The sequence below is a fragment of the Equus quagga genome, chromosome 13 (genome assembly GCF_021613505.1).
Source record: "Equus quagga isolate Etosha38 chromosome 13, UCLA_HA_Equagga_1.0, whole genome shotgun sequence".
Classification (NCBI taxonomy): Eukaryota; Metazoa; Chordata; class Mammalia; order Perissodactyla; family Equidae; genus Equus; species Equus quagga.
The window spans coordinates 42,922,964-42,946,872 of NC_060279.1; the positions used below are offsets into that span (position 1 = coordinate 42,922,964).

General features: G+C 50.9%; 4 protein-coding genes and 1 long non-coding RNA gene across 6 annotated transcripts in view; 2 read left to right on the forward strand and 3 right to left on the reverse strand.

Moving 5' to 3' along the window:
* LOC124251455 (uncharacterized) overlaps positions 1-20,934 on the reverse strand; it is a 31,877-nt gene extending 10,943 nt beyond the window's left edge. Inside the window, exons 1-2 of one of the 2 annotated variants that reach the window (XR_006891765.1) lie at positions 20,434-20,934; positions 19,022-19,234 (exon numbers count right to left, since the gene is read on the reverse strand). This is a non-coding gene — a long non-coding RNA (uncharacterized LOC124251455). Of the gene's footprint in view, positions 1-19,021; positions 20,363-20,433 lie in introns of those variants that run through there. The other variant, XR_006891764.1, reaches the window with a different exon arrangement.
* Positions 6,575-8,378, forward strand: LOC124251453 (histone H4-like). The gene has a single exon (XM_046684270.1). The coding sequence runs from the start codon at positions 7,245-7,247 to the stop codon at positions 7,701-7,703; it is 459 nt and encodes a 152-aa protein (XP_046540226.1). The 5' UTR covers positions 6,575-7,244; the 3' UTR covers positions 7,704-8,378.
* Positions 20,935-21,094: 160 nt separating the features above from the next.
* Positions 21,095-22,193, reverse strand: LOC124249474 (histone H3). The gene is given in 2 exon segments (XM_053770172.1): positions 21,095-21,533; positions 21,536-22,193. Coding segments are annotated over 2 exon segments (561 nt in total). The 5' UTR covers positions 21,678-22,193; the 3' UTR covers positions 21,095-21,114.
* Positions 22,194-22,605: 412 nt separating this feature from the next.
* LOC124251571 (histone H2A type 2-A) lies at positions 22,606-23,171 on the reverse strand. The gene has a single exon (XM_046684462.1). The coding sequence runs from the start codon at positions 23,105-23,107 to the stop codon at positions 22,715-22,717; it is 393 nt and encodes a 130-aa protein (XP_046540418.1). The 5' UTR covers positions 23,108-23,171; the 3' UTR covers positions 22,606-22,714.
* A 133-nt stretch (positions 23,172-23,304) lies between these two features.
* LOC124251572 (histone H2B type 2-E) lies at positions 23,305-23,903 on the forward strand. The gene has a single exon (XM_046684464.1). The coding sequence runs from the start codon at positions 23,458-23,460 to the stop codon at positions 23,836-23,838; it is 381 nt and encodes a 126-aa protein (XP_046540420.1). The 5' UTR covers positions 23,305-23,457; the 3' UTR covers positions 23,839-23,903.
* The last annotated feature ends 6 nt before the right edge of the window (positions 23,904-23,909 follow it).

The window sequence follows — 23,909 nt, forward strand, 5'->3', positions numbered from 1 at the left end:
AAGTCGATGCTGCTTCTGCTTGCTCACAGAGTATAGATCCTGAGGGTCCCATCATGCATTGTTGGTCGAGCAGGGAACAATGCTCTAGGCAGAGACTATGGAGCCTGCATTAGTTTCCCAGGGCTGCCCTAACAAAATACCACAGACTGGGTAGCTTAAACGACTATCTTCTCATGGTTCTAGAGGCCAGAAGTCCAAGATGAAATTGTTGGCAGGTTTTGCTTCTTCTGAGGCCTCTCTCCTTGGCTTGCAGATGGCCACATTCTCACCCTGTCCTCACATGTTGTCCCTCCGTGTTGTCTGTGTCCTGATGTCTTCTTGTAAGGACACCACTCCTATGGGATTAGGGCCCATCTTAATGACCCCATTTTAACTTAATTCCCTCTTTAAAGGTCCTATCTCCAAATACAGACACATTCTGAGGTACTGGGAGTTAGGGCTTCCAAATATGAATCTGTGGGGGAGACACACAATTTAGCCCATAACAGGGCCTATTCTAAAAATCTCTGTGAGCCTGGAGCTGAAAGCTGGGGACCCCTTGTCAGGAGCAGCTACAGTCCACACTGCTCTCTCTTTTCCCCCCACACTCTGTGCAAAGGGCAAAAAAGTTTTCAAAAGCGCTTCTGCTTTAGTCTCTCCTCCCCTCAGTGAATTCTCACCAATCTCTGTAATACTTTTACCTATCAACTATGCTGAGACAAAACAAAAACATGAACACTGGCCTCTTCCAGGTGGAAATAAAGGATGATCAAGGTAAGAAGAGGTGTCATCTGAGACCCACACAGTCGCTTGTATCTGAGTCTGGTCTAGTGCTGGCTCTGCAAGATCCTGTCCCACTCCCCCAGTTGAACAGGTTCATTCCTAAAAGAGACTATGAGCCATTAAACTTCCAGCCTCATCTGGTGCAGGAATCGCCCCAGTGAGGCAGCCTCAAGTCGCTGCCCTCACAGATACTGGGGCGGGCAGGTGAGGGTGAGGGAGGGAAGGAGCAGGTATGTCCTGCCTTCCACTGGTTCAGTGCAGGCCGACAGCTTGAACTCCCAGTGCCTTGCACTGGAAAACTCAAATATCTGCACAGAGCTCACATCTCTGAACTTCAGGATGTCTTCCAGGAAGAATTGTGCGTCTCCTGCTGTGGACCTGAGCAGGGAATCACACTGACAGGACCCAGGACGGAGCTCCCAGGGAGTGGCCTGGGTAATGGCAACCCTCGAACCCTGGTCAGTCCTCCTCCCCGGCACAGTTTCTTCGGGCTCAGACCCTCGAAACCCATGGGACTGTCAGAACTGAATGCTGGGCCAGGGACACCAGATCCCTTCCTGTCATCTGGTCCATTCCTGCCCGGAGCTGCCTGTACCACTTGCTGTGTTTCACTGGCATTTTGAAAGAAAAGGAGGCAAATTAAAATAAATGTTCCAGGAAGACAGTTTGTGTTGAGTCTTTGACTTCAAGTAACCCCAGGGCTCCAGGGACCCCAAGATGAGACTGAATCTTTGGTTTGTGGATTGGTCAGGCTATGTGCCTGATTCTCTTTCATCCTGAGTGGCCTGCAGCCCTGGACCAAATTGAGAAGCCACAGGATTTTGAACTGCTGTCCTTACCCCAATCTGAGGCAAACTCATTCCCTCAACATCCCGCTCACTGGATAAAAATTTCCCCTTTTCTGGCTGTCTGGAACACTAATGGTTGTACTGCACAGTAAAGGGTGCTGCAGGGAGGAAGAAGTTTTCCTCGACCCTCTTAGGGTCCCCTGGCCAGGTCTGAAAATTAAGCTGACAAAGACAGATTAACAGGAGAAAAGCACACCAACTTATTTCATCTAAGTTTTACGTGACACAGGCACCTTCATAAGGAAATGAAGAGCCGAAGAAACAGTCAGACCTGAGTACTTTTATGCCAGGTTTGATGAAGGGCGGGCAATCGAGTAGAGAGACAACAGGTGAAGGAGTACGAGGGAAGTGTAGTAACCGGGGAGGCAGCAAGGCCTGTTTGAGAGGATCTTCTGGGCCTCCCTCTGTCTTTAGAGACAAGGATGCTCCTTTCCCGGGAGGATAGGGAGGCCACCTCTCCCAGGAGGCTCTTATGACCCGTTTCAGGGGAGAAGGTCCCGGGGAAGGTCAGAGTGACCTTCTCGCTTCTGTCCTTTTCTCAAAATTTCTTCAGCTTAAAATATTCCATGTGTGAAGGTGCCATATTTTGGGGTAGCGTGTCCTGAACCCCATCAGTGGCAGAATACGCCACTTTGGCATAAGGATTATTTTGAGCTAAAGGCACTTGAAAAACGGCAGGTGCAAGAAGGGCACTCTGACCTCCCCTTCTCTTCCTAAAAACAGGAGATGAAACCTCCATATGGAAGATGTCTTCCCTCTACCAGGAGGAAAATAACATTCTTATCACCAAGGATGGGGAGTCAAAGCTGAGAGAAAGGTGTATAAACCTTGTTAACCTAACCTTTACCTTCCTAGTTACTTTTCCACCATTAACTGCCCAGCTGGGGCCCTTTTGTCTTGTTACATTGTCATGATTTGTTTTGTTACATTGTCACGATTTGCTACTCTTTGTCCAATTCAGCATGGAAGGGTTCAACTCTAACCCGCTTCTTGGGGTCTTCATGTCCTTACTAGGGCTCCCCTGCCAAGTAAAACTTTCAGTAAATATATTTGTATGCTTTCCTCCTGTTAGCCTGTCTTACATCAATTTAAATCTCAGGCCCAGCCAAAAGCTCTAAGAAGGTAGAGGTGAAATGCTGCCTTCCCTACAGCAGCTTTGAGTTCGAAGGGGTTCAGATCACGCCACCCCAAAACTAGTCGCTCTGGTATGTCGACTATTTTGAACTGAAGGTACTTGAGAAACAGCAGATGCAGGAAGGCAGCTCCGACATCCCTCTTCTCGTCTAAAAGCAGCTCATAAAATTTCCCATGAGGAAGGCGCCCTCCCAGGACCACGAAGAGAACACTCTGATCACCAGCGACTGGGAGCTGATGCGGAACTGCAGCTGTACAAACAAAGCTGCTAAAACACCCTTGTCTTCCGTTAGCTTCCCCCCTGTATTTCTAGTCATTGTCCCGTAATTTACTGTCCCTACTCTAACGTCAATTTAATTCTCGGGCCTAGCCACAGAATCGGAGGGGCAGAAGGAGGTTTTCCCTCCCTTACAAGTTTATAGGATTCCTGGCTTTCCAGCGTAACATATCCCAGTGGAACGAGGTGAGCTCAAGTAACGTGCTCCACATGACAAGTATTTTTATTCCATTAACCATCCTCATGAGACTTAAGCTACACATGGCAGGAATTTTAAGGGCTATATGTTTTAATGTATTTATTTAATAGAAATGACTTGGATTTGTGTGTGTGTGTTCAGGCTACAGGTGTTAGTATGATGCCTAATACTTCTGGTTTACAGGGAAAATTAGAACAGAATGCTCACAAGTCAACTGATGTATAGCCTTTTTCCAAAAAAAAGGGACTACTTTTTCTTAGCATGTCTTCTTCCTCAACATTCTTTTCATTTAGTTTTTGTAATCAACAGTCTAGATGCATGACTTCATTTCATGCTCACAGGCTTGAGAGAAAGGTATTATAAACCCCATTTTACAGATGAGGAGAGTGGTGGCGACAGTACTCAGCCCACATCTCTCACACCCCTTCCCCTGGGGAATTCACAGATCAATAGTCTTCTCACTGGCAAAGGGCAAGTCAAACATTAGCCACCTCACAGGGTTGCTCTGAGAATTAAACAGGAGAATCCATGAAAAAATGTTTCCTAGAGCCTGAAGCATGGAAAGTATTCATTAAAATACAGCCACTAATATTATTATTGATAAAAAAGATACCCACAGTAGTTATGAGAACTGGAAGAAAGAAACAACAATTTGGAAATTCATATTTAAGCCATGCCTTAAAAAGGAATTTTATCAAATAGAATGAAAGGATAAACCAGACTAAGGAACACCATACAGGGAGGTAGGAAGCAAAGGCATGAACCAACAGGGCCTATTGGGGGAAACTCAGAAGGACCATGACACAAGTCTCAAATTCATGAATGACTTCTGATTTAGGCTTTTGATATAATCTACAAATGAAGTTGTACGTTGTCTTGTAATTGTGTGAGTCAAGCATTGATTAATTAAATGTAATCACTGAAAATATGTCAAAATTTTACAACCCGGTTTTGGCCACCCTCCGCCCACTGCCCCATATACCAGGAGCCTCCAAAAAGGGACCTCTGAAAAACTTCACATGTAAAAGGCTCTGTAAACCCTAGTCTCCATAGAGCTCAGGATCTATAGAGTAGTTGTGGCTAGAGTGTGTGGGGAGGATGTGGCAAGTAGATAGTTCTGGAAAGGCAGGTAGGGACAAGGTTGAAGGAGTCTAAATGCATGATTATAGAACCTTATCAGGCTGAGAAGCAGTGGTTTTGAAGCAAGAGACTCTGTGACCTGGCGGAGAATTGACCAAAAAGACATTCTGATAGAGGTTCCTAAGGAGTTCAGATGAGAGATGCTAAGCTTTAACAGGAAGTGCACAGCGGATGTCAAGACTCCATCAAACTGTTCACCTACCTCTGCCTACAGCTGAAAGTGGCTGCCCAGCATGACTTAGAGCAATGCAGCCATTTGCCTGTCAGAAGAAAGCCAAAACCTGTGCGGAGCTAGCACCTGCACTGGGCACTAAGCTAGTTGGGAGCTACTCGCAATCTTCTAAACCACTTTTCCCCCAAACTTCTCTTGGAGAGAATTGCCAATCCTTGTTCTTTTAGGAAGAATGTTTTTTTAGAGGCTCCAGGGAAACCCACTCCCACCCCAAAATAACCATTCTATTAATCCCGCCAGTTGGATTCAATCTCCCACACCACTCTCCCGTCAGAGTCCCGTCTTGATAAATACCTCAGGTACTCATTCACGCCTGCATGTGAGTCGCTTCCTCAGTCTGAGTTTACTTGCAACGGGAAAAGGGAGAGGTGATCTTGGAGATAATTTTGTTTAGGTAATGGGTGGTTCGGCCCCTCAGAGGAGGATGAAGACTATTGAAAAGAAAGTTTGTAGACTATCTTTGATTCCGCCTGGGGTCCTGTCCCCTCTGACACCAAAACCCCTCACTCCCATCATCCTTGGCTTGGATTGCTTTATCCTGTTGCAATTGGGCTGTGACTTTCTTTGCTACTACTGTTTAAAAGCAGTCAAACGCAGGAACCGTTCATCCTGTAAACAATTATGGAGCTTACGCTACACACTGAACTACTTATCAGCTGACAAAGGAAAATAAACAAAAATCACTGCCAGACAGACAGTCAGTGGGGGTGGGGGTGGGGCGAATATGTAAGATGAAAAGAGATGTAAAGTAACGTGGTCGATTCTGCAGGAGCTGCTGAAGGGTCAGAAAAGAGCAGGTGTGTTTCTCCCCCCTGAAGCAGCCAAGGGAGAGGAAGACATTGTAGGGGAGGACAAAGAATTTTCCCTCTACCCTTCTGAGTTCTTAGCTGAGACCCTGTAATAAAAGACTGATTAACTAGAGAAAGACAAACAGACGTTTAGTAACATGTGTACCTCACGTATACACGGGAGATACCCGGGGAAAAATGAGTAACTTCCCGAGGTGGCTTAGAATTCAGACTTAAGTAGCATCTTCACAGAAAGCAGAGGGAGCACGTATGCCTCTCAGGGGAGAGTGAACGATTTTTAGGAAAGATGACTGGGTCTTTAGAATCGATGGGAGGTATGACAGTTGGTGACCAAGTTTGTCTGAGTGTGCTGTGGACTTCAAGTCTCCTCTCCTTTGACGAGAGTCCGACTTCCTTGGTTGACGAAACTCCCGGGGAGGGGACTGATGTCAATTGAGCTCCTTCTGGAGGATCTATCTTCAGGCAGATAAGGGGAGTTCAAAGAAGGCCAGCCCCTCATTGGCTGTGTTCCAAGTGCCTACAGCTCAAAATACTCAATATGCCAAAACAACATATTTTGGAGTGGCATGTCCCAAACTCCTACAGGCATATTTTGGGGTGGCCTGTCCTACAACCCTTCACCGTCTAGGGTGAATTCCAGGGTGCTGGCTTAGGCATGTGTGGCATGGTGGCACCATTCAGAAGCAGACACAGAGCCAGTCAATGAGTTGGAGAAGGAAGAGAATGGATTCCCTCAGCTCCTGTGAGAGTCACACCTTGGAGATTTTAAGTTTAAACACGTTGATTTGGGGAGACTTTGGATTTTAAGTTTAAAATGACTAAAGAACAACCAGGAAGATCCACAGGTGTGGAGCCTAGAAGTCTGGATACACATGTAGATTTGGGATTCATTAGCATATAGAGGGTAGCGGGAGCCAAAGCAGAGATGCAGAAAGGCACATACGCTACTTTCAAATAATAGACATTTCTCAGAAAAAAACCTGTCATCCTTTCTGATGCAGAAACCACAACATCTGTGGATTCTCCTACAGGAGGCCCGAAAGTAACCAACGTGCTATACAGGTCAGGACCCCAAACAATTTCATAGGGCAGTTTCTGGTAACGACTCTCCATCTGGAGCGGCTGTCCTCTCGCGAAACTCTATTCAGCAAACTTCGCTGGCCCCGCGCGGGCCTCGGTGGAGACACGGTTGGGCCCTGAATCCCGGCTGAAAAGGGTGGGTTTTAGGGGATCTGCAGAAACGGACGTACAGCGCATCCTTCAGCCTCCTTTCTGCATATGTGGCTTCCTTCAGCGGAGCGGTGGGTTCACTGACTCCACCAGAAGGCTTGGCGGTGTAGTGAGACCGGTTTCCCTAGGATCCGATTTCTCTCGGGTGAGGGAGAATTCCACGCCTCATACCAACGAGAGACTAGACTCGGGAATTACGGCGCTCTTCCCCCTCCCTCCACAGCGCGGGTGCCCTGCTCGTGCGATCGCCTCGTCGGTCAGTCCGTCCACTTCTCGGAACTGCTTTCGTTGCAGTTTTATGGAACACGGTTCGGAAGCCTGGGACCCTCTGGTCGGGATCAGACCCGGCGCTGGCGCTCTCTTCTCCTTCCCGTCTCTGGATCCACTGGCTCCTCTTCTGGTCTCCTGCCGCCAGAAGGACCTTTCCTCTTAGCCCAAGTTGAGAGCCTTCGGGGAGCCTACAGACGGAGAGAGGCAGAGGCGAAAACTGCTGCGGGATCCGCTTGGATCCGAATTCTCCCGGCGACTATGGCAAATAGATTCCCACGAAGGGCAGAGTCCATTAGAGGGAGTCGGGGAGGGCGGAGGAGGGTATGGAAACAGCCGGGAAGAAATGACGACACACAGAGCGGGCGGGGACAATTTACAATGCTTCCCGCCCGCGCGCTTTGGGTTTTCAATCTGGTCCGATGCTCTTGCATATGAGGAAAGACGCCGCCCTCGCCGCTCGCAGAGATCGTGTCTCCGGCCTGCGGCAGTCATGTCTGGCAGAGGAAAGGGTGGGAAGGGCTTAGGCAAGGGGGGCGCCAAGCGGCACCGCAAAGTCTTGAGAGACAACATCCAAGGCATCACCAAGCCCGCCATCCGGCGTCTTGCTCGGCGTGGGGGAGTCAAGCGGATCTCGGGCCTCATTTACGAGGAGACCCGGGGTGTGTTGAAGGTGTTCCTGGAGAACGTCATCCGCGACGCGGTCACCTACACGGAGCACGCCAAGCGCAAGACGGTCACTGCCATGGACGTGGTCTACGCGCTCAAGCGCCAGGGCCGCACCCTGTACGGCTTCGGAGGCTAAGCTGCCGCTCCACTTGAACGCCTGACGACCCCAAAGGCCCTTTTGAGGGCCGACCATACAGTCAGCAGAGGAGCTGGGCCCTTGCGTCAAGTACGACACCAACCAAGCTGGGAGGTAGCTGCACTTGACAGTGGCTCCAGTCAGCTCGGACTTTGACAGCTAGTGGCGCCCAAAGCGCTCACAACCCTCAAAGCCAAAAGCTGCCTCTGGGTTTGTTCCTCCATCCGAAACGTTCTCGGGCCCCTGCTGACACAGGCTTCTTTCTGGCGCGCGCTATCCTCATTTGTGGAGAGAAGAAACCGGCAGAAGGAGGCCAGCTCAGGTTTGTAGTTCAGAGAGGCCACTTGTGCCACCTCATGGCTTTTAGCCTCGTCAGTTTATCTGCACCACACTTCACCCCTCTGTTCAATGGGGTCAGGGACCGGATGGCTTGAGGGCCCTGTTCATGTTGGATACCCTCCTGTGACATGTCTGCCCACTTCACAAGGTCTGAGCCAGGAGCAAAACAAATCCAACCAGAAAGCGTTCGAAACTCCAAAGAAATAAAGAGGCTGTGAGATCAGAGTGAGCTCGTCAGTGCAGTTTTAAAACAAATTGGCCCGGCAAATTGGCCACTGGATGAAAAGTATTGATTGCTGTGTTTTTAGTGTTCAATAAAAAGCCCTCTCAAAACTACTTGCTGAGAGTTTTGTTTTCCTTCGGTGCTACCTTCAAGGGAGACTTTAGTCAAGGACCTATGAGATATGGTCTCTTAGTGACAACGTTGCAAAGATACACATGCAGGGACAATTTAATAGGATCCTTCTATAAAAGCTGAGCGAGCTAGATGATCTTAATGTCCTGAAAGGAAGTCTTCAGGAAACGGGTCAGTCGGGTGTGGGTGACTTTCCTCGCAGGGCCTGTTGCGGCTTAGGAGAGACCGGCAGGAGCACACTCGCCGGCAGTACAGAAAGCACACGTTCATTGCGACGAGGCAAAAGGAAGTTATTCTCCAGAATCAGCATGGTGAAGAAGACAGTAGGCCGTTCCCTACACTACCACTTCTACATTGCCCTGATTTGGATTGAAATGCGGTAGGTCCACACCGCTAGCCTAATTATACTTTTGCAATGATCCCATCTGTGAGTAAAAGGTTTTTTCAGCATTCTAGGCTTATGATTTTACAGTTAAATTTGGTTATGGGAGTAGTTGAGAGAAGAAATTCTCCATCAGCTCCCAAAAGGTAAACCTGCTATTTTCTTTACTGGTCGCCACACTTGGCTGCTCTCTTTAGCATCAAACAGTTGAAGGTGAACCAGGTTTAAAACACGGGGCTTAGCAAAAGAGATGCCAGAAAGTCAAAGGATGCGAGACTTGCCCAGCAGCACGGGGAAGAGAAATAATATATAAAATACATACACACACACACACACACACACACACGCTTACACAAGTGGCACAATAGTACATGGTAGCATGTATTCATTATGATGAGAAATGTAGACAGTAATTACTACAGGAGTCCTAACACTACAGAAGTCACTGGCTGCTGGGGAACTGGGGAAAGCTGGGCTGGAGGTGGGGCCGGCGTCAGGCTTTGAAGAAAGAGCAGAATGCCTGGCTTCCTACTGAGATAATACGGTGTGGGGGAGGGGTTGGGGAGGATCAAGGAGGAGCTGGCGAGAATAACAATTGTGATGAAGGTGTCCAGGTGAGAAGTAAGAGGATTCAGTGTTCAAGGTGTTTCATTTTCCCTCTAAATTAAAATCTCACCCGCAACTGATGGCATTGCTATTTCAAGTATCACCGTGTTGTTGTTTTTTAAACTTTAAAGGCAATGCAGATTGAATATATCTGACCCTCGCTGAGATACTCTGGAGAAGGAGAGAGAAAAAACTTGAAGAGAAATCAAAAAAATAGTGGAAGGGAGGGGGGGAAAAACATGTCCATTGTCTACACTAGTCGTTCTTAAAGCGTGGTCTTTAATCTCAGATCACCTGGGAACTTGTTAGAAATGCAAAATCTTGGACCTGCCCCAGACCTAGTAAATGAGACACTCTAGGGGCTGAGACCTGGGCATCTGTGCTGTAGCCAGCCCTCCAGGTGATTCTGAAACACAGGAAGGTTTGAGAACCGCTGGTCTAAGTAACGGTTTTGCTTTAAATGAAACAAAAGTATTTAGAATCTGAATATGTATTGAACCTGATTTGTTTACCATAATGTTAAATTTGCTTTCTCTGATGGAAAAGAAAAACATCCGGTGAATGACCCTATTAAATTTTCGGTAGTACAAAATGTTACAGGAGGAAAAAGGTAAAACAGCTTTTATTTCCTCAGCGAATTTGGGGCAAATGTAAAAGATGGGTGAGTGAAAAATGCAGTCAGCTTGTTTTACTACACATTATTGGTTTGTATTGTTAACAGGATCGAATTTTATAATTAATGGACATGTTTCTTTCTTTCTTCCCAGATTTCCCCCAGATCTTGTCCTTTAACCGTTAGTGACACCTCCTCTTTACAGTGATTTTAGCAGTGATCCTTGTTTCCGCCTTGTCTGCTCCTCTAAATGCTATCATGATGGGGTGTCACTGAACACTCTGTTAGCTGTATCCAGCCTCTGAATGTTGCCGGATTACAGAGTGTGCATTGTGCAGCTTTGTGCATTAGCAAATGGCTTTCTTAAAAAAAGTTCTTAACCATCTGTAACAGAAAGGAATATAATGTTCTTTTATCTCTTTGACTTGCTAACAAAATAAATTCCTTCTCATTTCCATCCCCGAGTAGCTCAGATGCCCTCCGTAAGCCAGCCCTGGCTGCCATCTCTTCCCTCCCTGGGTGAAGTCAGGCCTTCCACTAGAATATATATGAATTGTTATAGAATCCAGTCTGCGGGCTTACGTCCATTACCATGGTCACAGAGGCTCCTGAGTGTCTCACTGGCTAATCAAACTTCACAATGGATCAGTTTGAAGTCTTCCCTTTCCTTTCCAGGCTCCCTGCTTCTCCGGATAGCAGCATTATCCTCTGGGGCACCCAGGCTAGATGCTCCTGAGTCATCTTTCACTACATTCTTATTTTCTTCTTTTGACACCTCTCGCTCTGTACCTTACAGTCGAGCTATTGAGGTACAAGTCATATCTCTGGTTGAACCAAAAGAACTGAGCTACCAATTACGCAGAATGTTACGTACGTGTGTATAGAAATATGTATGGATGTGAGGGGAATTATCAGGTAAAGTGTTCACAAAAATTTAAGAATGACTTATAGGTGTCACTTATACTCATTGAACATTTCTGAATTGTTCGAATGACTTAAAATAAGCATGTATAATTTTCCCGGCAAACAATGAGAAGATGATAACCTGGGCTACATGAACCATGGCAAATCTTAGCTTTGCCAAAGTTCAGTTTACTCATCTTGAGTGTTACCGAGAATTCCTACCTTTCTCACAGGAATGTTTTAAGGATCAAAAGAGAAGGAGATCTATGTGAAAGAGTGAAGCCATGAAGTGACACAGAAACCAAAGTTGATGTGTTTATTGTCTGTTTCACCCAATCTACATCTTACGCGCTCTGTGATCACGGGGGAAGGGAGGGAGTCAGCATAGCTGGAATCAGAGAGAAAGGAGGATGGTGGGTGCAGACGAGGCGTGAACAGATGGGCAGGGCCGGATGTTTCAGGATTAGATCAGAAAAATGTAAAGTCATCTTAAAGAATCAAATAGACTCGCCAGCTGACTTGATTGTTGTAAGGTGTTAAACGAATTATTTAAGAATATTTAATTCTTCTATAGGAACTAAGAGAAATGAACAAATAAAGAGAAGAAACTAATTATAGATAATAAGTGAGCATAGCTTGTGAGACGTGTTAGGCATAAATCAAGTAGAGCAAGTGTGGTAAACACAGGGAGGAACGGGTGAAAGGATCAAGTAAACAGCACGTCAAATAGTCACGAGGTACATGAGGTACCCGGTATTCATGCCTTAAATCAGCCATCCACTGGGGACACGCACTGTGGCCCGCTATGTCCTCTGCAGGCTATACACAGGGACATCTATAGCTATTCAGCGGGTTATTTTTGAATTACAACTATGGCCAGGCGTACTCGCCCCCATATCTCCCTGATTGAGCAGCATAAGTCAGCTTCAGGGACCTTCCAGGTGCTGAGCCCCTTTGCCTACCTCAGCTCTGGTCCTCTTAGCTGTAGCATCAGCAGGGAAGGCTGACACGGCAGAGCGAGTCGGGACAGAACATTGAGTAACCCAAGGTTCGATGCTGTGTTGGACTTCCCCCCTCACTGCACCCTATTCCGAGTGTGCTAACCTCTCCGGAGCACCCCTTTCCCTTTTCTCCTTGTTTCACGTTGTTGAATGGATTCAATGAACTGTGTGATCTGAAAATCTTCACTTGGCCTAGGAGCCTTTCTGGGCAGTGAACTCCGGGATTTCTTGTCTGGTGGTAGAGAAGAAGGCGACAATTACAACAAAGTGATTTCTTACCACACCAACCATATTACAGAAGAGGTTTGGAAACAAGGTGTGGGGGAAAACAACCATGGGGTTGTGACCATCCAGGTACCCTCCAAGGCAGATGGACCGTGACTCTAGTGGGTGCAACCAGTTTCTGCAACGGGCAGCCTTTAGAGCTCAACGATATCCTGACTGAATAATGGCAGCCATTGAGGTCATCTGCCTCCGCGCTCTTCCCAACTTTCTAATGGGAGTTTGGCTTCCCATACGGACTCACCCACAGGGAGCTGATGAGCAGATGGGTTACACTTCTCTTTGGGAAATTAAGAGCATGATCTCTGGAATCAGACATTTCCGGTTAGGATCTTAACTTCACTGTTTACTAACAGTGAAAATCCCTTAATCTCTGAGCCTCATTTTCTTTATCAGTAGCACTAGGATGAAAAGAATACCTACTGTGTCGGGTTCTTCTGTGGATAACGTGTATTAATATTTATAAAGCAGTCAACGCTATGATTGGCATTCAATAAATGCTAATTCCTGTGAATGATGCCAATTATTAGTAGGGGTTTATATCTCTGTCCCTTGAGAGTGTGATGCGTGGGATCTAGTCCTTCAGAGACCCTCACCCCTGGCCTACCAACACAATGGAATTTCTGAGCCTACAGAGCCCAGGACCAGAGGCTGGAATGGGGTGAGCACGGGCCCAGGGGGTCATTCATCCTCATGACCTGTCTGAGTCGCCACCGGCCCTTCATTTCCTTGTCTACTGCTTCACGATGCAATAAGACCAGACGCAATGACCTCCCAACCATTAAACAGAAGACCCAACCAGCAAAGGAAGAGAAGAGGGGAAGGAGCAACCAAAGAAACCCAAGGCCAAAATCAAAACCTGGCTGAGGAAAATTCCATCACAAGCTCAACATTTAGCCCTGAGCAGGGACTCTGATGGGTGGGGAGAGCCGCTGCCCTAAGGAAGACAGTTTGTAGGGAGGTCAGGAGACGCTTAACTTTTTGCTCATCCTGATGTCTGAGAGGGACTATGAGATTCAGAACCAAATAACCAACTGGCCAAATTTAAACGTTTGCTAATATCCAGAGGCAGTTGCACCAAAACCTTTGGAAGCCGATTTAGCAATACCTATCACAATTAGCCACCAGGTATACTGAAAAGCGTCCCCAACTATATGCACAAGCATAAGTTGCAACAGTGATTTTAGAAGCAAAAAGTCTGTAAAATACCTACATTTCCATTGATGTGAGTCTGAGTAAATAATGGAAGAACTATCTATTCAATGAAAAACTGTGCATCCTTGAAAAAGAAGGAGACAGACTGATACATAAGCATTTTTCTATCTGTAAGCCAATCCTGGTGGTCTAGTGGGTAAGATTCGGCATCAGGGGGCAGCAGGACTGAAGAAGACGGGAAAAGGAGACGGTGATGGGAGGAGGCACGGAAACCTCTCCGGGTCCCCTCAACTGGAAGAGGTCATTTGGGTTGAATTTACATACCTCTCTTTGATTTGAATTACTTTTTAAGTGAAAGAATAATGAGTAATAGTTCCCACGTATTGAATATCTACTCCGTACCATTTCGGATCTTCGCGACAACCCCCAAAGGTAAATATTATCGCCATTTTACAAAGCAAGAAACTGATGTTGAAGCGGTCTAAATATCTTGGCATTCTCTGATACGCTACGATGCTCCTGAGTCTGACTACACTGTTTGTTTAAAATTTGCAGATTACAAATAATCTGAGGATCTCGAAGACATCTGCCAAGCACACTTAATGGAACCATACCATACAGTATTGGTGCTGGAAAGGACCCAGGAAACCATCTGGTCCAATTTCTTCGTTATACTTTTCCTCTGGTTTCAGGACAAAACTACTTTAGCTTCCCTTCCCCACCAGATGCCCCCCCAGTGGTGTAGATGGTCCTCAGAGGCCTGTCCTTTGGGCTGTTTCTTCATAAACTCTTCCCAGGGACTCCTCTAGCTCCTCTGGGCAGACGAGAGAACTCAGCTGAGTCTCTAGATCTGCCTCCAGATCCACACTCCCAGCTGCCATGGCCACTTGCCGCTGCCCATTGAGAGCTGAGACCCAGCCTGGCCTGAAGTAAACTCTTTGGCAGCTGCCAATTTCCTTGAAGGTGGCACATCCTCGCAGTCACTCAGGCAGGAAGGTCCCGAGACATCGTTGATTACTTTTTGCCACAACAACCGCCTTCTGCCCCTTCCCTCCTCCAGGTTCGGGCAATATTCTATGTGCCATAATGTCAAAGCCCCCACACCCCGGCCCTCGCCCGCCCCGATCCATTGCTGTGGCCTGTTCCCTTGTTGTCATTCTCAGCACCTCTCATCTGCTCTGTCCTTGAGGCCTGTGACTTGGCCCCCTGCCTCGGGTGCTGCTCACTTCTGACTCCTTCTGCACCCTCTCCCCAGAGTAACCTTCTGTATACACGGCTCTGAGTATGTTACCCACCTGCTTAAGGCACTCCCTCCTGTTGGTTTCTCCCACTTTTGTTGTTCTCTTTTATCCTCATTTCCCGATCTCCACCGCCCCCCCCCCCCGCCCCCGCGATAGAAAACCGTTCTACTATGGTCAAAGCATATTTGGTTTCTATGCATGATTGCAAGATCCATTAATGTACTTTTAATTTACATAAATAGTTGTGTTTTAAATCTCATTCCACGTGTTACCTTATTTCCCTTAGAACTACATTTTAGATCTCCCCTTGTTGTTATGTAGCCAGCCATTTAATCCACTGTCTCCTACTGCTGCAGAGTACTCCATGGAGTGAATCCGCCACATGTTCTCTAGCCGCTCTCGCAGTGATGAACGCCTACATTCTTTCTGATGTCCCATCATCCCTGTCATCTTCCCTGCTAGGCCTGCGTGAGAATGTCTTTTGGATAGATATCCGGAGACAGCCGTGCTGGTTCCTATGATGCGTATCCTTCATTGGCCTAAGAAGTTCCGGGTGGCCCTTCAGAATGGCTGCCGTAGTCCACACCCCACCAGTGGGGCACCAACCATCCAAGCCCTCCCTCTTGGCCAGGTGGAGCATCCAGTGTAAAAGACATCTCATTATTGCCTTAATTTTTTTCTTCCTCTTCTATAATCCCTTCCCCTACACTGTTTACAGGGTAACATCCACCCTCTCCCCAGATTGGCATTCAAGACCCCCAGTCAGCTGGCCTCAAAGTCCCCGCCACTGAAAAGTCATCTCCCATTCCGGGCCTCGGCCCACCCTGTGGACCAACCAGCCGCCACTCACAATTCTCCTCATCTTTTTCTGGTTCCTCAGCTTGGATTAGACTCCCTGCCCCGGTGCCAAGTTCTCTCACAGGAAGAGCTCTGTGATCCCCTCAGTTAGAAGTGATCTTAGCCTCTGAACTTCTCCGTAACGCATCTGCGTCTTTCTCTGCTACCTACCGCAGCATGCCTTCCCTTTTACCGCGTGCCTTTTCCTTACGGAGCCTAAAGACCTCATTCTCATTGTTGCAACCTCGTGTACGTGCCTCCAGGCAGGAAGAGAAACCAGGATTCCTGTGGAACCAAATAGTTATAATTTTTAACTTGAGTCGTGATTTTACTTTGTTCTTTGCAATTTTCTCTTTCGCAGTGGTTTTCCATTGCAGGTTGGAACCTATTAGCAAGTGGTGAAATCAACTTAGAAAATAGGAGCCAGTATGTTTTATTAATGAAACAGAACAGGATTGAAAGTATCATGGTGCATCCACAGCAGAAAACAATATCCTTTTGTACAACTTGTTTCACTTTTTAGAGGTGTGTGAGGATGTGTGTGTGTGTGTGTGTGTGTGTGTGTGTGTGTGTGTGTGAACGTGCAGTAGCTAGCAATATCAAATTGTTCTTACTGTAGTTTGGAGTCAGCAGAAATCAGAGCTACTGTATACGTTGAGTGATACTGTATCTCTACGTGTAACTATTTTGTGCATTGTTTCCTTCTGAAACAACAAGTCTAGTACAAAAAGCAAAGCAAAACAGGAGACCCAGGCTCAAGTTCCACCTCTGCCATCTTCTGGCTGTGACCCACATTCCCAGGTGTCTCTCCCTCGCCACGGTGAGTTTCTTCACCTGTTCAACAGGAGTCAAAAAGCCCTTCCTCCCTCCCAGGGTTACTGCGAAACCGGATGAGAGGAGGTGAGTGAAAGACGAGCCATAAGCCATCTAGGAACGTGGGTGTCCTTACTGCTTGGGCCATGCAGTCTAGAAGCTGGTCACGTGCTTAAAATCGGTCGCCCGTTAGTGTGCGTTGTTCTTTCTTTCCCAGGACATGATTGTAACTGGGACTCACATCGATTCACGTTAATGTCACTAATATTTACATCACCGATGCTAATGACGTTATTAATATGGATTTATGACCACCTGTCAGGCTCTGTTCTAAGCACTTTGTGTGAACTGTGTTACCTCTTTTCATCCTCACAGCAATCCCGAAGCGGGTGCAGTTATGATCCTGCTTTATAAACACGTGAGGAAACGGAGACCCCGGTCTCTTCTCTTTGGAGCCTTTTCCCGGTTAGGGGTCAGGAGCCCTGGCCCTACCCTGCAAGGGGCCTCAGGCCTCAGCCCCAGTTCATAGCAGTGAGGAGCCGAGACTTCTGGTTCCCATCCCCTTTCTGTCCTCTGCGGTCCTTCCTCCTCCTCCTGCCTCTCTTTAGGCATGCTTCACTCTCTGCTCCTGATCGTACACTCAACCGCTAACCGCATCCCCAAACAATCCTGTCGGCAGGGCTGAATCTGATGTCTTTGGGGATAATAAAAGCCAACGCTCCTCCCCAGATCGGCCGTGTTCGGCAACGGATGGGGGCCGCTGGCGGTGGCGCAGCTCAGTGAACTCCTCGTTCTCAGTTACTATCACCAGGAGTGGGCTCCGTCTGGGACGGTGGCCACGTACGGGCAAGGGGCACCTGGGCTTCGTCGGAGACGCCCTGCCCCTGGGCAGTTTCCTGCTCCCGTGTTCTGGGACCCCTAAAACCTTGGAAGTTCTTCGCAGAGGTCCGGTCCGGGCCTGCTCCTGATCTGTAACCTCCAGGACCCCAAGAGCCTGGGGCATCTCCTGCCCGACTCCCTCATGTAAGGCAAAGAGTCGAAGGGCGGGTGGATTAGGCTCCTCCTCAAGCATTTCCTGACCACCTACGGTGTGCCAGGCACTGCTTGGGTGCTGGCGCCACGGAGACGAACAAGGACAAATCCTCCCCCTGAGGAATGCTGCCAGCCGAATGCTGACGGTAAGGAATAGGAAGGGGTGTCAGGATAGGGACGGGGAGAGGCAAGGAGGAAGGCCCAGAGAGAAGAGGAGAAAGGGAAGGGAAGGCCACCTAGGGCTGCATCTCGAAGAAGGAGCAGGGGTTCTCAGGGCTACAAAAAAGGGGAGGACATTCCAGACAGAAGAAACGGAATGTGTGAAGACATCGTACACTTGGGGACTGCAGGCGTCCTGTGGGGCCAGAACCTACTCGTTCAGCTGGCACAGCACCCGAACCCTGGGGAGGCTCTGAGAAACACCGGGAACTAGATGTCTATTAAAACCATTGTGATTAGGATCTTTGAAATTTGATAACTATGAATAGAGTCGCTAAACTTAATTGAATGCTTCTTCTGGACCAGACACTGTGCTAGGTACTTGACAGGAATCGTCACTTTGAATATTTCCAGCAACGCTATCAGCGAGATGCTGTTGTCCCCGTCTTACAAATGGGAGCAGGGAGATTTCCTTGCTGAAGTCACCTACCGTTCTACGGGCACGACCAGGATTGAAATCCAGGTTTATGTAACTCCAGAGTCCCTACTGGTTATTAACCCCCGCTGCTCGGAGCTGTCATGCAAAAGGAGCTGGACTCTATTCCGAAGTTAAGGGAGAGGAGGTGGGAACATTTCAAGCATGAGAGTGACAGGCTCAAATAAATGCATTTTAAAAAAGATAGCTCTCACACAGAGTGGAAGCCTAGTGGCAGGGCAGAGAGTCTAGCCTGAGTATTTACTCAACCCTCCAGCTCCGAGCTGGGTGAGGGCCTCAGTTGAGGCAGGGACCAGGGACGGATGGGAGAGAGGGTGATAGAATCGAAAGTCAGAACGTAGGTTCGATAGCATTTGGTGACTCATGAGATTTGGACAAAAGACAAGAGGAAGGAACTTCCGACCGGAACAGGTGCGGGGATGAAGGTGTCTTTGTGTCCGGATGGGGAATACGGAAGGGGAGAAATCGCTTTGGGAAGCAAGATGATGCCGTTTAGGAAATCAGCCGAGTCTGGAGTGCCTATTTTCCATCCAGAAGCACCTGGCCACCAGGCAGTTAGAAATATTGGTGTTGAGCTCAGGACAGGGGTCTCAGCGGAAGATGCTAATTTGGGAGCACTTGGCAGAGAGGCAGAGAGAGGGTAGGCAGGGAGTCCATGATCTCACTGGTGTTGCAGGGAGAAGTCAGACGGCCAAGGCCAGCATGGGCGAAACCAGGAATATTGATAAGCCTGGCAGAGAACAGGAGAAGGCTGAGATGGGGACCTGGAGAGGGTGAGGGAGGACCAGGAGAGCGTGTGAACCCAAGGGCCTAGTCCTCTTCGGAGGAAGCAAAGGTAGTGTCATCAGGGCCGAAATACCACGTAGCTTCCCTCTACACACGCGCACACACGCCTCTCCCCTGCCACCCTAAGGCGGAATTCAATCTGAACAAAGACCGTTTTTCACTTCTTAAAAATCCCGGGTTCAGGGTTAGACTTTTCTCACAACCGAGCTAGCCATTAGAGGAAGACCATTTATCTGCCTGATCCTTCATTATCCTTTAACTCTCACCTGAGAGTAAAGAATGATGTAAGTACAGAAACGATTAAATGTCAAAACTTACATTTTAAATCGTTCCCTCGTATTGATGGACTCAGTTTGCGCCGGTCGGTCTCCCAAACAAATGGAAAGATCGGAGAGACTGCCGTGAGGGTGGGCCTTCACAGCGACGGGAACACACAGTTCTTTTCTACTCCCGACTGGATGTCGACCACGCCACTAAACTTCCCTTTGAGATTCAGACGGGGAGACTTCCCGGAGGTTAGGGGTGCCCAGACTGGAAAATGAAAGCAGTGTGATCTCGGGGGCGGGCGGAGGACGCAGAGGGCTGACACCTGACACCGACCTCACAGGTTCCAGGGTCTGCTCAGTTGCTCCCGGACCCGCGATGCTGGACAAGTCACTCACCCGAGAGCCTCGGACTGTACCTCAGAAAGCCCCATCGCCTGGATGTTCCTGAAAGTTCTGCCATGAGGATGGATGAGATGATGGGTGCAAAGGTGGTGCCCCACGCACCTCTAAAAGTCCCTCTTTCTGACCTGGAGAGTACAGACCCAGGCCCCTGGCTCCACCCTGCAGTGGGCGCCTAAGCAGGTATGAAGAGTCTGGGCAGAGACCCGGAGGCACGCTCTGGAAATTGCCGTGACCCTGGAGCAGAGACAGGTGGCAACCTGCAGCAGGAGGGGCCTCAGTCCCTACACTGCTCTCCCTTTCTCTGACACATCTCAGGAGAAGCAAGGGGAGCTTTAAAAAACTAAGTTTCTCTCCGTTCCCCTTCTCCCCTCTGTGAGTTCTCACCGATCTCTGTAACGAATGCCTTTAACCTGTCACGGTGCCGCGAGGAAACGGCAAACACAAGTCTTGGCCTCTTCCAGGTGCAAATAAGTGACCGAGAAGGTTAAGAAGCCGTCATCTAAGACCTGTACAGCCTTTGCATCTGAGCTCTGCGGAGACGCGCTCTGCAAAACCCCGCCCGACGGCCCTGACCACCAAGAGGCCTTGCCCTTCCACCTCCCGAGCAGCGCGGGAGTCACCTCTCGGGCCTCCAACCCTCACTATTTCCTCAGAGCGGGGAGCTTCATCGTTCCAAAGGAGGACCATGTTCTGCCTGTTTGATTGCTCTTCCCAAGAACCTGAACTCCGAGCGCCAGGTCTGTCCTTCCGGGGGGCGGTGGTTAAGGGGCGAGTCCTCCAAATACCCGAAAACAGACTCCCCACACGTCTGAAGAAGACGCGGAGAGAAACTACCAAGTCTGGGCAGGGAATCCAGACATGGGTCGAAGGTGGGAGAGCCGCCTTCGCCGAGTACAGTGAGTCTCCCCCTGCGCCCCCGGGCAGGAAACGGTCCGTTTAGGGCCCAGATCGCGACAGCGGCCTCGGAGTCTGTACGCGCCCCCAGCCCAGCCCCGCCGGGGCTTTGAGGAGGAGCAGAGGGTGCGAGGTGTCAGCCTGTTGTCGAGTGAAGCCCGAAATTACCCACATTCGAAGCGCGGGAATCCCCAACTTCACCCGGCAGACGCCCGGCGAGACGAAGGACGAAGGGGGCGACTTCCCTCCGCAGCCGGAGAGGCGCGCCCGGTGGGGCCGTTTCCGGCGGGGACGAGGAGGTCGCGGGCGCTGAGCGATCGGCGCGCGCCTCCAGCTGGCTCGCCGAAGGCCAGGTCGGGCGAGCTCTGGACGGCGAGGCCCGAGCGTCCCCTGGTGACGCCTCCCGGTTTCGGGCCACTCGCGGCCCCGAAGCCCCTCCCCCCGGGCCTGGCCGGTTTCCAGTCCCGGGTCACCGTCGGGCGCCGCCAAGATGCCCCAGAGGAGCCCGCCCCTGCGGCCGCCTCAGGAAGGGAGGCCGCGCGTCCCAGCCGCGCCCGAGAAAGCAGCGGCCGCCTCGCCAGGCCAGATAAGCAGACCGGCGTCAGCTCCCGCAAGGCTCAGAACCACCCCCGACGGCGGCCGGCGAGAGCTAAAGCGACTAAGAGCTGACCCCTGGGGAAGCACAATGCCTCGGCCCGCTCTAACGCCCCGCCCTCCCCCCCGAGGCAATAGGGGCGCCCTCCGGAAGAGCGCGAAGGACAAGCGGCACAGCTCCCTCCGAGTGCTGTTGTGGGTGGCTCTGAAAAGAGCCTTTGGATATGATGGAACCTCGAGCCGAGCGGGCGCCCTTTAAGCCCGCTCCCCGCGGATGCGGCGGGCCAACTGGATGTCCTTGGGCATGATGGTCACCCGCTTGGCGTGGATGGCGCACAGGTTGGTGTCTTCGAACAGCCCCACCAGGTAGGCCTCGCTCGCCTCCTGCAGCGCCATCACGGCCGAGCTCTGGAAGCGAAGGTCCGTCTTGAAGTCCTGCGCGATCTCGCGCACCAGCCGCTGGAACGGCAGCTTGCGGATCAGCAGCTCGGTGGACTTCTGGTAGCGCCGGATCTCCCGCAGGGCCACGGTGCCCGGCCGGTAGCGGTGCGGCTTCTTCACGCCGCCCGTGGCCGGCGCGCTCTTGCGGGCCGCCTTGGTGGCCAGCTGCTTCCGCGGGGCCTTGCCGCCGGTCGACTTGCGGGCGGTCTGCTTAGTACGGGCCATGCCCAGCCAGAACACGAACTTACCAGCGCAGCGACAGGGAGACTAACGGGGGCCGGCCCGCGGCGGCAGTCTTTATAGGCACAGGCTTTTCCCGATTGGGCGGGGCGAGAATTGAAAGTCCCGCGCTGCCTGGCCATTGGCCGCGACGTCATCCGGCCTAGCGTCACCCATTGGCTTGCGCAGAATCCTCCCCCCCCCCGCCCACCCGCCTCGCTGTCTCCTTCCCAGTTTCCCAACACTTTTTCCCACCTTGTTTTTCCTCTCTTTCAGGGCGAGTCATTGTTGATCGGAACCGTGTCCGACTGTCCCTCTTCAGCCCCTCACTCCTTTGGAACACGCTCCCCGCGATACCCTCTTCCTCTCCACGCTTCGTAGCTCCCGAACCGAACCTCGGGCTTCCCTTCGTCCCACGCCCCCCGCACGCCTTGCTGCTTGCTACCTTTTCGGAGACCCCCAGTTGGTCCCACCGATGCTTTTGCCTTCCCGCCTTTCGGGTGGGAAAGCTGTCCGTCCCCCCGTGCGCAAGATTCCGCCTCCGAGAGCCTAAGTGGGGAACCTGTATCTCGGCCGCGAAGGCGTCTCCTCACTTTCTTGTTAAACTAAGTCGGCTCAGTGAGGCCAAGACCCAGGTCCGCCACAATCCTGAAAGCCGCCCCCTCCTCTACCGACTGGGGTGCACATGTGTCTGAGAGAGAGAGAGTTGGGGGGGGGGGGGGAAGAGCCAGAATGAGAACGAGAACAGGTCCCCTTCACCCTAAACCTCAAGTGTCGGGCAAAGGCCTCGGGAACGACTGCGGAGTTGCGCCCTCGGCACCGACTCTTACAACACAGCGTCCGGGGCCGCCCCGAAGCATCCATAACTGAATCAACCGACTGCACCCCGGTGCCCGGGGAGCTTAGGCACCTCCATCTGCGTCAGTAAGTCCTTAAGTTTACGAGCCACCGAACCGAGTAAAGGTGGCCAAGGGCTCAAGACCAGAGAAGCCGAGGACCGGTTGGGAGTAGGGAGCAAATGGCACCCCCGCCCCCGTTCTCTCTGGGCCCGGCCTTCCCCACTGACAGATGGGAGTCGGGAGCGGCTACTGTAACAACTCTTTTTATTTGAAGAAGTGGGTGGCTCTGAAAAGAGCCTTTGATTTCACAGGTGCCCCCACCACACGGGGGCTGGGCGGGCCTCCGGACGCCGGCCTCACTTGCCCTTTGCCTTGTGGTGACTCTCCGTCTTCTTAGGGAGCAGCACAGCCTGGATGTTGGGCAGAACGCCGCCCTGGGCGATGGTGACTTTGCCCAGCAGCTTGTTCAGCTCCTCGTCGTTGCGGATAGCCAGCTGCAGGTGACGAGGGATGATACGCGTCTTCTTGTTGTCTCGGGCCGCGTTGCCCGCCAGCTCCAAGATCTCCGCCGTCAGATACTCGAGGACCGCCGCCATGTAGACCGGCGCGCCGGCCCCCACCCGCTCGGCGTAGTTGCCTTTACGCAGTAGGCGGTGCACTCGCCCCACCGGGAACTGGAGCCCAGCGCGAGAAGACCGCGACTTCGCCTTAGCGCGGGCCTTCCCTCCCTGTTTGCCACGACCAGACATGACGGGGACACTCACTGCGACCCGCTACCGCTCGACAACCGCCAAAGTCGCCCGAAACGGCCCCGCTTCACCCTCTTATAGGCAGAACGGCGATTGTCTACGGAGCATTTTGATTGGCCAAAGCGTAGCTTTGCTCTGGTGACCAATAGGATAGCTCAGCTAGAATCCACTCATTTACATAATCTCGTCTCCCTCGCAGGCGCGCCACTGAAAACTCGCGAATCACAACGCAGCGTAATCAGAACCTTAATTTGCGTACAGCCTCTATAAGTACCGAGTCGCTTCCGGCAGCCTCGGACCCGCTGTTGGGTTTGCTCGCCCGCTCGTGTCTGGCGCTCGTGCTTCCCGCTATGCCTGAGCCGGCCAAGTCCGCGCCCGCGCCCAAAAAGGGCTCGAAGAAAGCGGTCACCAAAGCCCAGAAGAAAGACGGCAAGAAGCGCAAGCGCAGCCGCAAGGAGAGCTATTCCATCTACGTGTACAAGGTGCTGAAGCAGGTGCACCCGGACACCGGCATCTCGTCCAAGGCCATGGGCATCATGAACTCCTTCGTCAACGACATCTTCGAGCGCATCGCCGGCGAGGCGTCCCGCCTGGCGCATTACAACAAGCGCTCGACCATCACGTCCCGGGAGATCCAGACGGCCGTGCGCCTGCTGCTGCCCGGCGAGCTGGCCAAGCACGCCGTGTCCGAGGGCACCAAGGCCGTCACCAAGTACACCAGCTCCAAGTGAGTCCCTGCCGGGACGCGGCGCTCGCGCGGCTCGCCGCCCGCTTGACTCCAAAGGCTCTTTTCAGAGCCACC

Excerpts from the sequence above, each read along its gene's own strand:
- LOC124251453 (XM_046684270.1), top strand. The coding sequence starts at position 7,245 with ATGACGACACACAGAGCGGGCGGGGACAATTTACAATGCTTCCCGCCC.
- LOC124251571 (XM_046684462.1), bottom strand. The coding sequence starts at position 23,107 with ATGTCTGGTCGTGGCAAACAGGGAGGGAAGGCCCGCGCTAAGGCGAAG.
- LOC124251572 (XM_046684464.1), top strand. The coding sequence starts at position 23,458 with ATGCCTGAGCCGGCCAAGTCCGCGCCCGCGCCCAAAAAGGGCTCGAAG.